Here is a 12,455-nt window from a genome sequence, read left to right on the forward strand (position 1 = left end):
GACGGTCCAACTTGGAATGGTCCAGTCTTGAAAATTGTTTTTTACAACCATGGCCGCTCGCGACGAGTCGACGCTGGTGCTGTTTGACGTCGATGGAACTCTGACGCCATCGCGTTTGGTAAGCGCATCGGACTGAAAGTGGTTTCTATCTTGTGTTGGGTTTTGCTGTTGAGGACTGGTTGCAGTGACTGGGGTCTGCGTTGGCAGGCTGAGTTGGCACAATCCGTCTGGCTCGAGGACGCAAGCTCATCGTCCAGCTCTTGCGCTGTTGGTTCTTTTTGCACGTCAGATCATCTCGCCGCAAATGAAGCAGCTGCTGCAACGGCTGCGGGAACGCGTCAACGTGGGCATTGTGGGTGGCTCGGACTTGCCCAAGATTGAGGAACAGCTTGATACCAAGACGAGTAAGAATGCGCCGAGAGTGACGGCTCGCCGAGATTGCCCTCCAGCGGTTGTGTACAGACTGTGTGGGGGGTGTCTAGCAGTGAGAGGCGAGGGGCCTTGGTGCTGCCAACCCGCTGTTTCGGTCACTGACAATGCGTGCTTGGTGGATTTTGGATTTTGCGGCATGATCATCCGTCATTCTCGTCGATTCCAGTTGGAGAGGACTATGATTACGTCTTCTCCGAGAATGGCGTCGTGGCCAAGTTGCATGGTGAGAACGCACCAGCACAGGTATGAGCCACAGAATCGCCTTTTTGTGCCTGCGCTTTGTGCGCTTTTGGCTCAAATTTTCCGTGTTCCTGTCCTGTACTTTTAGTCCGTTGTCAAGTTTCTGGGCGAAGAGAACCTGCAAGAGCTGCTGAACTTTGTGTTGCGCTACATTGCGGACTTGAAAATCCCAAAGAAACGGTGCGGTTCTCGCAAAACGGCGGCAAAAATTAAAACGATGGTTGGTTTTGCAAAGTATGCTTGCTGACTCTGTTGCAAACCTACAGTGGCACATTCATCGAGATGCGTCAAGGAATGATCAACATTTCACCGATTGGTCGCGGCTGCACCCACGCTGAGCGTCTTGAATTTTTCGAACTTGACAACGTGAGCAATCCTGAAACTGTCTCTGCGTTACCCTTGGCTCACCTCATTTCGAACTACTCAACAATATCTGACAGAAACAAGGGATTCGCGCAGCAATGGTCAAGGCGCTGCAGGAAAAGTTCGCGCACTTGAGCATGAAGTACTCGATCGGAGGCCAGATCAGCATCGATGTCTTCCCGATCGGCTGGGACAAGACGTTCTGTCTGACCCATCTCGAGCCTGGAAAGTTCAAAACCATCCATTTCTTTGGTGACAAGACCAGTCCTGTAAGCTGTCAGCTGCGTTGGTTTTTCTTGTTTGGTTTTTTTTTCTTGTGTGTCAACACGTCTCAATGAATTTGATACGTCTAGGGTGGAAACGACTATGAAATCTTTTCGCACAGCTCGGTGCAAGGCCACACTGTTCTCAACCCGGACGATACTGCTGTGCAGCTCAATCAGCTGTTCTTCAAGTAGACACTCTCCAATCAGTCAACCACGTGCTGAACTCTGCACCCTCGGCACTGGTATTTTTTGTTGCTTGCCATGCTAGCACGAATAAACATGATGTCAAATAGCATGTCTTTTGTCTCTCAAAACAAAACTGCATTGACTACTGCGCCTGGAAGCGCATGATCGCATCGGGATTTGCACCAGCGGCTAACAACAACCGAGTCAAAGCTACGTGATTCTGGGTCACAGCAATATGCAGTAGGGGGCGGCCGAGCTTATCGACAAAGTTGGGGCTCGCGTCCGCATCAAGCAACGCTTCTGAAACGTGAACAAAGTTCCTGTCGCACGCAACAAGGAGCGGTTCGTTTACCTCCAGCTTCATTTGGCTAGCGGCAGCAGCCATGAGAATCGCGCGAACGGCTTCGGCTTGATTCGCATGGCATGCGTGGGAGAGAGCAGAACTCAGAAGCGCCGGACTTTTCGACACGTCAAACAGCCACCGCAGGACTGCAAGCTGCCCTGTACTTGCCGCCCCGAGATAGGCCATCAAGAAACGGTTGGAATTGGTTCCGCCCAATACCAAGCGGGAGACAATCTCCAAGTTGCCATGCCGGGCCCACGCGTACCCCGACAAGCCATCCGCGTCTTGGGCACCCGCTTGAACGAGCGCCAGCACCATCGGCGCATACTTGATGTCAATCCCATTGCCAGCAGCTGGACGCACGGCGTCGAGCAGGGAGTCCTTCCCCTTGATATCTGCGCCGTGTCGCAACAATTCTTGCAGCATTGCTAGGTCGTTGGATCGCACCACGTTGTAAATTGCACGCCAGTTGATGTGCGAACCTGCGCGTAATAGGATGGCAGCTATTTCGACTTTGTTCTTCTCAACGGCGACATCGAGCGCGTTCAGGCCGTTTGACATGGTCGTGCTCACGTCGGCACCGGCGTGCAACAGCGCATTGACGGCATCGATCTGTCCTTGCTCGCTGGCCGACATGAGCGCGGTTCGCGGAGTGGCTTCCCGTGTGCCACTCAAGTGGTTGACTTGAGCTCCAGCACGAATCAGCTCGTGAATGACGGCAGCATGACCGCGTTCGGCGGCAATCCTTAATGGACTTGCATAGCCGGTATTCTCGCCGTCGAGGTTGGCACCCGCACGAATCAGCTCGACGACCAGCTCGAGATGACCTCGCGCACTGGCGAGATACAGCGGCGGTGGGAGGGCTGAGGGTTGACCTGCCACAATGCAGTTCACGTTCGCACCCTCGGCGAGCAGCTTGCGCACCAAACTCAGATTGCCCTCCGAGACAGCGTAGCAAATGCCCTCTGTGTCTTGCATCTTGGCGTGACGAGATCAGCAAGTACTGCTGGAATTTGTATTGCCAGTACCGACAGTCTGTATGATCTGCAGCACGGTACGACGACAGAAGGTGGTTTGTGAGTTGTCAATCTGAGAATGCTGGTGCTTGACTCAACTTTCGGTTGGCTCACTCACGGTGCCTGCGCCCCTGGCGCCTTTGGACATGAAGAGCGGAAACGAAAGAGAGCTGGGACGTTTAAATAGTAGAATGCGAAAGAGCTCACAGCAGGCAAATAGGAAAAACAGACACAAGTACACAAAAAGGACTGAACAAAATGGGAATGAACAACTCAGAAAACTACAGAGGTTTCCGCCATTTTATTGGAAATTCACCTACGTACTGTATGTACTCTCAAAACAAATCCGACTGCAAGCAAGTCCAAGCTGTTCATTGACATGCAAAGCAAAATGGCTTGAAACACACGCCAGGGCCGCCGCATGCTCGTGCGGCCGGGTGGCCGGTTTGTTTACTGGGACGTGGATTCGCACTTACGCCGGTTGAGCCCTCAGCATTCATCGCCGTTGATGCTTGTGCAGGTGTCGGAACCGCCTCGGTCGCGATCGGCGGCGGGGATGGTGCAACTTCGAGCAGAGCAGGTTCGTCTAATTCTGTATCTGATTCTGGATCTGACGCATGGGTTGAGACGGAATTTGTTTGCGCTGCGGTTGATGGTGTGTCGGGTGGAGAAGAGTGGTGTTGGGTTGCGACTTTGCTGCCGTCCACCACGTCGCTGCCGTCCACGTCGTTGCCGGTCGGCAAAGAAGGTCTGGAAATGGCTCCAACAGAGCGCACTGGTGTCAGCCGCACGGCCGCCTTTCGCGGCGAGATGGTAATATTTGGCAAGCGCACCTTTCTTCGGCGCTCGGTGTACTCTGCAAACTCTTGTTCAATCATCGCGGCAAGCCGTGCCTCTGGCGTGTCCGGAGGTGTCGCGACAGGCGGCGTCAATCCGTTTTGACAGGACGTTGGTGTCCCAGGTGACTGCAAGTTGAGCTCTGGTCTTCTTGTTGTTGGGGTGGAAGGAAGGATTTCGGACGGTGTAATCGTTGGGTCGTCCTGCTCGAAACTGTCTTGCTGTGGATGCGATTGCTGTCGCAGTGGTTGCTCTTCGCCTTCATCCTCTTCCTCTGCTTTGATGTGCCGTTGAGACGCATCCTGATGGTGACCATCGATGAAACTGCCGTCGCTGACAGGGATTGGCCCGCCATCCAACAATAACTCGCTGCCATCTTGAACAAGTCCCCGGAACATGCCTTCCGACAGGATTGACATGAAGTGCAATTGTGCTGTAATGTCAACATTTCAACGAAACGCAATCAAAGGGACAGGATGAGCCAGCCAGCGTTGACGGCAAAACAGGATGTTACGAATGTTGTATCATGCCAAACGCGCTACTGACATGATGTGATTGTTGCATCGAACACCTTGGGATGCAATTGTGCGTTATTGATGGCAGCACCAAACTCTTTCGTGTCGGTACTCGTTAGAAATCCTGCGGTGTCACAACAAGTGCAAACTCTGAGCAAAATCGCGTCGAGACGCGCCATCGATCTTTTCCTCCCGGCTCCCGCCTTCGCTCCCGGCTTCACTTACCATGATCCTCAATCACCTCCATGTTATCGATGTCCACAACATCCGACTCTTCAAACTCGTGGTCGTACTGCAGCAAAGAGCATGTCCCAAACGAGCGAGATGAGTGTGCAAAGCCATTCGGCTTCGCGGGCGCTACAACGCGGTCGCGTCGGAGCCCCAGTGAACTAACTACACACGGCATGCATCTTCTATGCCCCTGCTCTAAGGCGATCTGCTTGGAGCAGCTGGATCACACAAACAGACCACACATTCTCACCTTTGAGCAGAGCTCCTCAGAGCTCCTCAAACACGGTCTTGAAGCGGCCCATGAGCCTCGCTCGCTTGCGCATAAGACTGTTGGAGGGGATGAAGGACAAGTGCAGGTTAGCAATGGAGCTGCAGACAACGTTTCCCCGCACAAACTGAAGCGCGCCAAATTCAAACGGACTCCATTGGTGTTCAGAAGCTCAGAGTCTAAAGGCAGATTGGAGAGTGAACCGCGCTCCATACGAAGAGTACCATTGGTAGGTTGATATCCAAAAAACCAACACAACTCAGAGTGGTGGCAGATCCACATCCAGATCTCGCTTGCCACAGCCAACTGCCCTCAAGTTCCGTTTGCCGTGCTTTTCACTCAATGGCTCCATGCTTTCACTTGTCTGACCTCGATTGATTTTATTTTTTATTTTCCTCACACCTCAGTCCCACTTCAACATCAATAGTCTGACAATGGCGGCGCTCTTTTCGACGCAGGATCCGACCAAGCTTTTTCAGTTGCTCGAGAAGGTTGGCAGCGGCACGTACGGCTCGGTCTACAAGGTAACGCCGGGGCGTCCCACCCTCACCTCCCAGCGAAAACAAGCAGCATCGATAATAGAGTGTGTGGGGTGATGCTGAGAGTGGACGAGGGTTGCTGGAAGTGGCGACAAACAGCGCAAGGTGTCAACTCGCCTTTCCTTGCGCATTCGCTCTCTCTCTGTCTCGCTTGCTCTCTTCTCGTTCGCCTCTCGCTCGGCCTGGCTGGGCAGCCTTATGGCTAGCCACCTTGCGCACGCAGTTCCCTAGGACGCCCTCGTTTCCCCCTCGTCCTCCCTTTTGTCCAAAGACTTTCACAAACAAGCATTCGACTCGATCGCTTGTCGGCTTTTATGGGGTTGGGTCTCGATTGGCTAACCTCCATTCACTCACGCTGTATGCATGGGGGTGTGTGTGCTCTGTTTTGCTCGCTTGTCATTGTGTACAGGCGCGCGTGATTGAGACGGACGAGCTCGCCGCGGTCAAGATCATCAGCCTCGAAGCAGGTGCGTAGCCCAAAAGGGCTGGTGTTTGCTCGTCTCGCCTTTGTCTCGCTCGCTCTCGCTGTTTGAGATCGACATTCCCCCCCCCCCTCTTCGACTGCACCATGGAATCGCTCTGTGCACTGGGAGCGTACACTGTTGAAGATGGAAGTGTTGTTGCGTTTGCTTTTTTTTTTGCTTTTTTTTTTATTCTGGCGCGATGTTGGTCTTTTTCCCCTTCTTTTTTATTTTTTTTTTTTCGCTGCCTCGCTTCTGGGCCACAAACCCTCCCCCCTGCGAGGGCGCACCAACAGCAAGTACAAAGCGCGGTTCATTGCAGCGGGGTATCTGCGCAAGCAGTGCCACACGTCTGCACAGTGCCACAAACAACGTCATCGTCGCGGTTTTAAAACCCGAAGAAAAAAAAAAAAAGCCAAAGCAACAACAACAACCACCACAACAGCAACTGCGTCCATTGTCGTTGTTGTTGTTGTTGTTGTTGCTCATTGCGATCGATACGAGAGTCGGATGTACCACATTGGCTTTGGAGAACAACAGGGGGCGGGGGCGTGGGAATCAACAACGGCTTTTGTCCTCGGTTTCCATGGAAGGCTTGAAACCGAGGTTCTGAAGCAGCACAAATTTGTGATCTAGGTGTGGCTCACACTCTGGGGACCGTGGGAAGAGTTGGAGCAAAAAGTGTTCACGTATCGCTCGTTGAATGAATTCATCCAGCCAATCCATGTGTTGGAGGGGGGGGGGACACCGGGCTTCCGCAACTTTACCGTTTGACAGCAACTTGGAGTTGTTCAGCGCAATCAATCCGTTTCACGTTTCACTGCACGGGGTCGTTGTGACTTGGGCTGCACCGTTATACTCAATCATGCTTGGTTGATTGTTGAAACACAGGCGAGGATGTCTCCAGCATGCAACACGAAATTGAAATTTTGCGAAGCTGCCACCACGAGAACATTGTCAAGTACCACGGCAGCTACCTCAAGAACAACCGCATCTGGATTGCCATGGAATACTGCGGCGGAGGCTCTGTGGAAGATCTTTATCAGAGTACAGTCGCGGCCGCGCTCCACTAAATGCGGTGTTTTGTATCTCCAGCACGTCTTAACTTGTAATTTTGCTTGCTGTTTGTGACCTGACTCTAGTTCTGGATACCCCATTCAACGAGCACGAAATCTCAGTCATCTGCCGCGAGGCCTTGAAGGTGAGTACTTGGCGTTTTTGGGATTTCGAGAAATCAAATTTCGTGGAACAACCTCAACTTTCTTGTTGACTCACAATCTCCATGTTGTGTGTAGGGCCTGGCATACCTCGACGAGCAGATGAAAATTCACCGAGATATTAAGGGTGGCAACCTGCTGCTCACTGACAACGGTGATGTAAAACTCGCTGACTTTGGTGTTGCCGCGACCATGACCAAAACAATGAAAAAGCGAAACACTTTTATTGGCACGCCTTACTGGTAACACTTGATTCGACAATTGTGTGTCGCGCCATTTTGGTCATCTGCAAAAGCCCCATCCAACCCTCATTTCCCCGATTGTTTTTTTTTTTTTTTGTTTTTTTTTTTTTTTTTTTTGTGTCACTCGCTTCCCACACACAGGATGGCACCAGAAGTCATCACGGCTGAGCGATCGAACGGCAAGCCATACGACGCAAAGGTGCGTCTCTCGTTTTACAGGCGTTGTCATTGGGCTCTGCTGCATCTTGAAAACAAAATCACCCACCTCGTTTGAAACTTTCGCAGTGCGACGTCTGGGCGATTGGCATCACCGCGATTGAAATGGCGGAAATGGGCCCGCCAATGGGAGACTTGCACCCAATGCGCGCTCTCTTCCTCATTCCACAAAACAAGGCACCTGTCTTGTCCGACAAGAAAAAGTGGTCGACTGAATTCCGCGACTTTGTGGGCAAGTGCCTCAAAAAGGAGCCCAAGAAGCGCCCGAGCGCCAAGGAGCTGCTCAAGCACCCATTCGTCCACAATACGATCAAGCCGATCATCCTCAAAGACCTCGTTGATCGCTGCAAAAAGGTCTGTGCTCAGGACAATCGCACAATGCCGTCGAAGGCCGCCGCGGCGCCTCCGGGAACGGACATGCAAAACGAAGAAGATCTGGCCATCACCAGTCCCACCAACGTCAACCGAGCGCCTTCGCCGTCGCCGCTCCCTCCGCCTCGGCCGGTAGCTCCGAAGCCCAATCGGCCGGGCGACAGCAACCAAACGCTCGTCAATGATCGTTCGTCGAGCCCGTCCACGCATCACTACTTGGAAATTGAGCCGTTGCATTCTGGCAGAGACTCGGGCTCGAGCAGCACGTTTGGATCGCGCGATTCTGGCGCGAGTGCGTATGCCAATGTGACATTCAAGCGAGATGGAAGCATGGCCGTGACCGACAGTGCACCTGCGAATGGCACTGTTCGGCCGCCAGTTCCTGGCAACGGCTTCCCGCGACCTGCAGCGCTGTTGGCGTCATCTTCATCGGCCACCAAGCCACGCAGCCACTCTGCCTCCTCCACAGGGTCGTCGGCTTCTTCTTCCGCTGGACCTTCTTCCTCCGCGGGGCCTTCCACCGCTCCCCGAACCGCCGCTCTCTCGATGGCAACGTACGACTGCCCGATCTGCAACAGGCAGTTTATTGGACTTTCGCTCGAAGAGTTCAACGTTCACGTGGACGAGTGTCTGACCCGTGTCCCAGATTCTGCCGGTCCCCCTGTGCCCGCCCGCCCCGGCGCTCAAGGCGCAGCCGCCGCCGGCCAGCACGGCGTCGTTCCCGAGTCGAACGAGCACTTTTACGACGATCCCTTCGATGACGAAGTGGCCCAATCACCCTTCCTTGCCCGGCGTGGGAACAACAGGCAGGCCTCTGGCCGTCGCTCTGGCGCTGTTTCTTGCCCCGTGTGCCAGGCGAACTGCTCATCCATGTCGGAAGACCAGCTTGCGCACCACATTGACGACTGCCTCACGCAATCCTTCCTCAATCAAGAGGTGCCCGAGGATGTCCCGCTCTACAAGACCCAAAAGGTCTTCACGGGCTGCTCTGTCAAAATCATGTGTGCAACCCGCTTCACACACCCGGATCCCAGCCATCCGGGCTATACCTGCCAGTCAATCGTGATTGGCACGGAAATCGGCATCTACTATCTCGACATTTCGCATGGCGAGGGGAACAGCATGATCCCAATTGCTATTCGGGATATTACTTGGGCAGAATGCATCCCCGACCTCGGTGTCATTGTTGCCGTCTACGGCAAGAATCACAATCTGTGCCAGTATAACCTAGACTATGTTGTTTCTTGCGGCCGCTCACATGGACGCAGCCCTCAATCTTCCGAGCTCTGCACCAAGATTAACAGCACCAAGGGTACTTCCAAGGTTTGCATTGGTGAGTTTCTCGAGCAACAGCGTGCTGGTGGATGGATTTTTTTTTGATGGTTTAGATTTTTTTGTTTGTTTGTTTGTTTGATCGCAAATGTGCACCTCACCTTTCGTTGTTGCCTTTCGTGTAGTTCGCCACCCGATTTCCGGAGCCGTGTTTTTATGTGCGCTAGTTGGCAAGAAAATCAACTTGATGCAGTGGTCGCCACATCCGTACAACAAGTTTATGAAAGTTCGGGTAAGGATGGCTGCTCAGAGTTCCTTGGTGCTGGTTCAAGTTGAGCGCGTTTGCAAACCAATTCTATTGCTCGACTGTCCTTGTGACGTTCTAGGAAATTGACGTGCCCTACTCTGACACGCCTCCCATCTGGGAGTGTTTTATTCGTCGCGAGCTTCAATTCCCAATTCTTTGTGTTGGTGCACGCCAGCACATTGAGACGCTGTCGACGCGATTTAACACGATTGGTTTGTGTTTTTGTTTTTTTGTTTTTTCCATGCCGTTGTTTCGCGTGCCGGTTGTCCGTTGTACTCATGCTTTCATTTGCTGCTGCTTGACCACGTTCCACAAAAAACAAAAAATCAAAACACAGATTTCAACATTGCTGATGAAGAAGAGCTCGAAAAGGCCATCAAGCAACACTCCAAGTGGTCTTCTTGGGAGCCAAAATGCGAGCAGTTGCCTGTACACACAGTCCTGCAGATTGAGAATGATGCGTTCGTCATGTGCCACTCGAGTAAGCATTGCGAGCTTGTTGAAGTTGTTTTTTGTTGCTCTGCGTATTGAAATCATCGCTGACGTTTGGCCAAAAATCAACCCCTCCCCCAAATGTTCTCCTTGCAGCTCTGGCCCAGTTGTCGGATGCCACGGGTGCACCATTGGCAATCAAGGTCCCGCAAGTGTTCTTTGATGAAGCTCCTCAGGCTGTTGGTATGTGGTAGACTTTGTTTCGTTGATTCCAAGGGCTAGAATTGCTACGGAGGTGGGGGAGGGGGCGGTTTGCTTGTCTGTGTGAGCATCTCACCTTGCGTCTCAATCGGCAACATCCACTTGAAACTACAGTTGCCATCCCCGGCGCATTGTTGGGCATTCAAACCAAGTCCATTGAAGCTCGTGTCATCCAAACTGGCGAGCTCTGCCACAAATTGACCTCGGACGATACCTTCCGGCTGTTGTGCCGAACTCGAAACAACCTGTTGCTCGAGTCGCGCAAACCCAATGGCAAGTCCGTCAACCTGTTTTCCCTCAATCACGCCTGAAGCTGGGATGACGTCCGTTTATAATTCGCTCTTCCCTGATATTTTCTTCTTGTTTGTTTTTTCCCCTTTGGTATGGACTCATTTATTGTTTAACGTCTCGGGTGTTTGATTTATTGTCTAACGTCTCCGGTGTGGCGCGTTTGTTGTTGGCGGTTGCTTTTTTGTCTGCTATTTCATCGAGTGATTGGCCTATTTGTCCTATTTTGTCACTTTTATACATTGCTCGTGCAGTCTTTGCTGTTGTGTTGCTGCATTTAAATTACCACATGCTGACACACAATTGGGCTTCATGTAAAACGAACGCTCCCTTCGAAATCGCAAAACTTTTCACTCGTCCCCAGCACCAAGCGCTCAGTGTACTTCAGCTCGAGTCCCATGCGCAGAAACTCGTGCTGCATGATGCTACGCAAGTTGGGCTCTTGGAGTGGCTGCCACGGATGCTTGATAAAGTTGTGATGGTAGAGGCGTCGTTGCCAGATGAGATTCCCGCGATTCGCTTCCGACCGGAACACTTCAAGCAGACTTTCGCGCGCTACAAAGTACTCTGGCACCTGCACCTTTTTGGTGACTGTCTCGACAATGTGCCGGCCAAACGCAAGGTCTGCTTGGGTGAGCGCTGAAACGCTCGGATCGCGTCCTTCTGGGAGCAGTTGCAGCAGGCCGCGGAGCTGGAAGAAATCTGCCTCTTCGCGCAATTGCATGAGCGTGTCGCGTGTCAGGGACGTTAACGCAATGTGGACGCGCCCATAACGGAGATAATTGAGAATGTGCCGAAAGTGCGTGCCGTCACGGTCGATAAAGTAGCAGCCATCCGGGTCCTGCCGAATTGGAAAGTCGCCGCTGAACATGGCTGCGAGCATGGAATCGGGCTCAAGACCGGTCAGGGTCTCCAGCGACGTGGAAAACCGCTGACCGCCGACGTTGAGATGGATGATTGGAGGAAAGGTTGTCGTGTAAGCTGTTGCACTATGTGTGGCGTGGTGGTAGCTGGGTGGCCTTGTGCCCGTGGCCCCATTGTGCAAGTTGTGCATGCTTCCGTTCCCGCTGTGACTGACCATCGCGTTGCCTGTACTGCTGGAGGGTTGGCTTGGAATGTTTGTGCTGTGATTACCGCCATGGGTGCCATTGTTGCCATTGTTGCTGTTGTTGCTGTTGTTGTTGCTGTGAGACTGAGAATGCAGTTGAGCCTGCTGTGATGATGAGGATGGCTGCTGTCCCACAGCTGGTCCAAATTGAGGCGTTGAGCCGGACGCACTGACATCCGATTTCGCATCTGTAGTGCGTTTGGGTTCAGCGGGTACAAGCGCCGCGAGTGGGAATCCCGATTGGTAGAGAAATCCTGGCGAGAGTGGCGTTGTCGCAGTCGTCGAAGTATGAGCAGTGGTGGCAGAAGCCCCGTCGTGACTTGAATTGGCACTGATGCTAACGGTGCCAGTATTGGCACTGACCAGATTCGGCTTGGCGGCTGCAGTGGGGCTGGTCGCAATCGGCGACGACGCTGATGACGCGAAGGCCAGCCAAGCGTCGTCGTGCTCCGAGTCTGAGCCTGCGCGGGGGTCTGCAGCGGCTGAATCCTGGAGTGGCATGAGTGGTCTACTCATATCGGGCGAGATGGGCCCCAGCGGGAGCGGCAGAGGCGAGCGAGCTGGAGACGCGAGGGGCGTCGCGACGGGCGAGAGCGGCGCCTGGGCGAGCGGCGGCGACGGTGGGGAGCGTGTCGGCAGCCGGTGCGTAGGCAATACTCTGTGTGGCTGGTGCGGCAGGAGCGATGGGATGGCTGTGGCAGTGGCAGTGGCAGTGGCGGTCGTCGCAGTAGTGGGCGTAGTTGAACTCGTCGTCGCGGTCGTGGTCGTGGCTGGACCACTTGGACTACTGCCATGATTCAATGGAACAACAACATTGCCATTGCTACTAGTACTAGTACTACTAGTTGTACTAGTACTGTCGCTGCTGGCGCTGTCACTGGCGGCACTGTCGCTGGCGGCAGCACTGCTCTCCGACGATGCATGATGCTGCTGCTGCGAGCGAGTCATTGGGTGGTATTGTTGTTGTTGTTGTTGTTGTGTGACTGGGAGTGAGATTGGGGGTGAGATTGGAAGTGAGATTGGAAGACTTGCGAACGAAGAGT

At 53.3% G+C, this 12,455-nt stretch overlaps 5 protein-coding genes across 5 annotated transcripts; 2 read left to right on the forward strand and 3 right to left on the reverse strand.

The window, feature by feature from the left end:
* The first annotated feature begins 29 nt into the window (after positions 1-29).
* Positions 30-1,596, forward strand: CAOG_00556 (phosphomannomutase). The gene is made up of 7 exons (XM_004365370.2): positions 30-118; positions 290-404; positions 599-675; positions 761-852; positions 939-1,038; positions 1,113-1,304; positions 1,389-1,596. The coding sequence occupies exons 1-7, from the start codon at positions 50-52 to the stop codon at positions 1,491-1,493; spliced, it is 750 nt and encodes a 249-aa protein (XP_004365427.1). The 5' UTR covers positions 30-49; the 3' UTR covers positions 1,494-1,596.
* A 33-nt stretch (positions 1,597-1,629) lies between these two features.
* On the reverse strand, positions 1,630-4,924 carry CAOG_00557 (hypothetical protein; the record flags this gene model as incomplete). Its single annotated transcript, XM_004365371.1, has 5 exons — positions 1,630-2,808; positions 3,323-4,116; positions 4,230-4,322; positions 4,424-4,490; positions 4,913-4,924. 5 exons carry the CDS (start codon positions 4,922-4,924, stop codon positions 1,630-1,632), a joined length of 2,145 nt encoding a protein of 714 aa, XP_004365428.1.
* CAOG_00558 (serine/threonine kinase 24) lies at positions 4,894-10,646 on the forward strand. The gene is made up of 13 exons (XM_004365372.2): positions 4,894-4,926; positions 5,105-5,221; positions 5,646-5,703; positions 6,589-6,744; positions 6,840-6,898; positions 6,993-7,156; positions 7,298-7,355; positions 7,442-9,077; positions 9,202-9,308; positions 9,403-9,535; positions 9,661-9,804; positions 9,912-9,998; positions 10,131-10,646. Exons 2-13 carry the CDS (start codon positions 5,132-5,134, stop codon positions 10,325-10,327), a joined length of 2,889 nt encoding a protein of 962 aa, XP_004365429.1. The 5' UTR covers positions 4,894-4,926; positions 5,105-5,131; the 3' UTR covers positions 10,328-10,646.
* On the reverse strand, positions 10,615-11,342 carry CAOG_00559 (potassium channel tetramerisation domain-containing protein; the record flags this gene model as incomplete). The annotated part of the gene is made up of 2 exons (XM_004365373.1): positions 10,615-11,235; positions 11,295-11,342. 2 exons carry the CDS (start codon positions 11,340-11,342, stop codon positions 10,615-10,617), a joined length of 669 nt encoding a protein of 222 aa, XP_004365430.1.
* Positions 11,343-11,920: 578 nt separating this feature from the next.
* On the reverse strand, positions 11,921-12,335 carry CAOG_08427 (hypothetical protein; the record flags this gene model as incomplete). Its single annotated transcript, XM_011271696.1, has 2 exons — positions 11,921-12,196; positions 12,270-12,335. 2 exons carry the CDS (start codon positions 12,333-12,335, stop codon positions 11,921-11,923), a joined length of 342 nt encoding a protein of 113 aa, XP_011269998.1.
* Positions 12,336-12,455: the final 120 nt, after the last annotated feature.

This window comes from Capsaspora owczarzaki, assembly GCF_000151315.2.
Source record: "Capsaspora owczarzaki ATCC 30864 unplaced genomic scaffold supercont2.1, whole genome shotgun sequence".
Lineage (NCBI taxonomy): Eukaryota > Filasterea > Ministeriida > Capsasporidae > Capsaspora > Capsaspora owczarzaki.

Excerpts from the sequence above, each read along its gene's own strand:
- CAOG_00556 (XM_004365370.2), top strand. The coding sequence starts at position 50 with ATGGCCGCTCGCGACGAGTCGACGCTGGTGCTGTTTGACGTCGATGGA. Across the intron at positions 405-598 it reads ACAGCTTGATACCAAGACGA|TTGGAGAGGACTATGATTAC; the intron begins GTAAGAATGCGC and ends CGTCGATTCCAG. Across the intron at positions 853-938 it reads TTGAAAATCCCAAAGAAACG|TGGCACATTCATCGAGATGC; the intron begins GTGCGGTTCTCG and ends GCAAACCTACAG.
- CAOG_00558 (XM_004365372.2), top strand. The coding sequence starts at position 5,132 with ATGGCGGCGCTCTTTTCGACGCAGGATCCGACCAAGCTTTTTCAGTTG. Across the intron at positions 9,078-9,201 it reads TACTTCCAAGGTTTGCATTG|TTCGCCACCCGATTTCCGGA; the intron begins GTGAGTTTCTCG and ends CCTTTCGTGTAG. Across the intron at positions 9,536-9,660 it reads GACGCGATTTAACACGATTG|ATTTCAACATTGCTGATGAA; the intron begins GTTTGTGTTTTT and ends ATCAAAACACAG.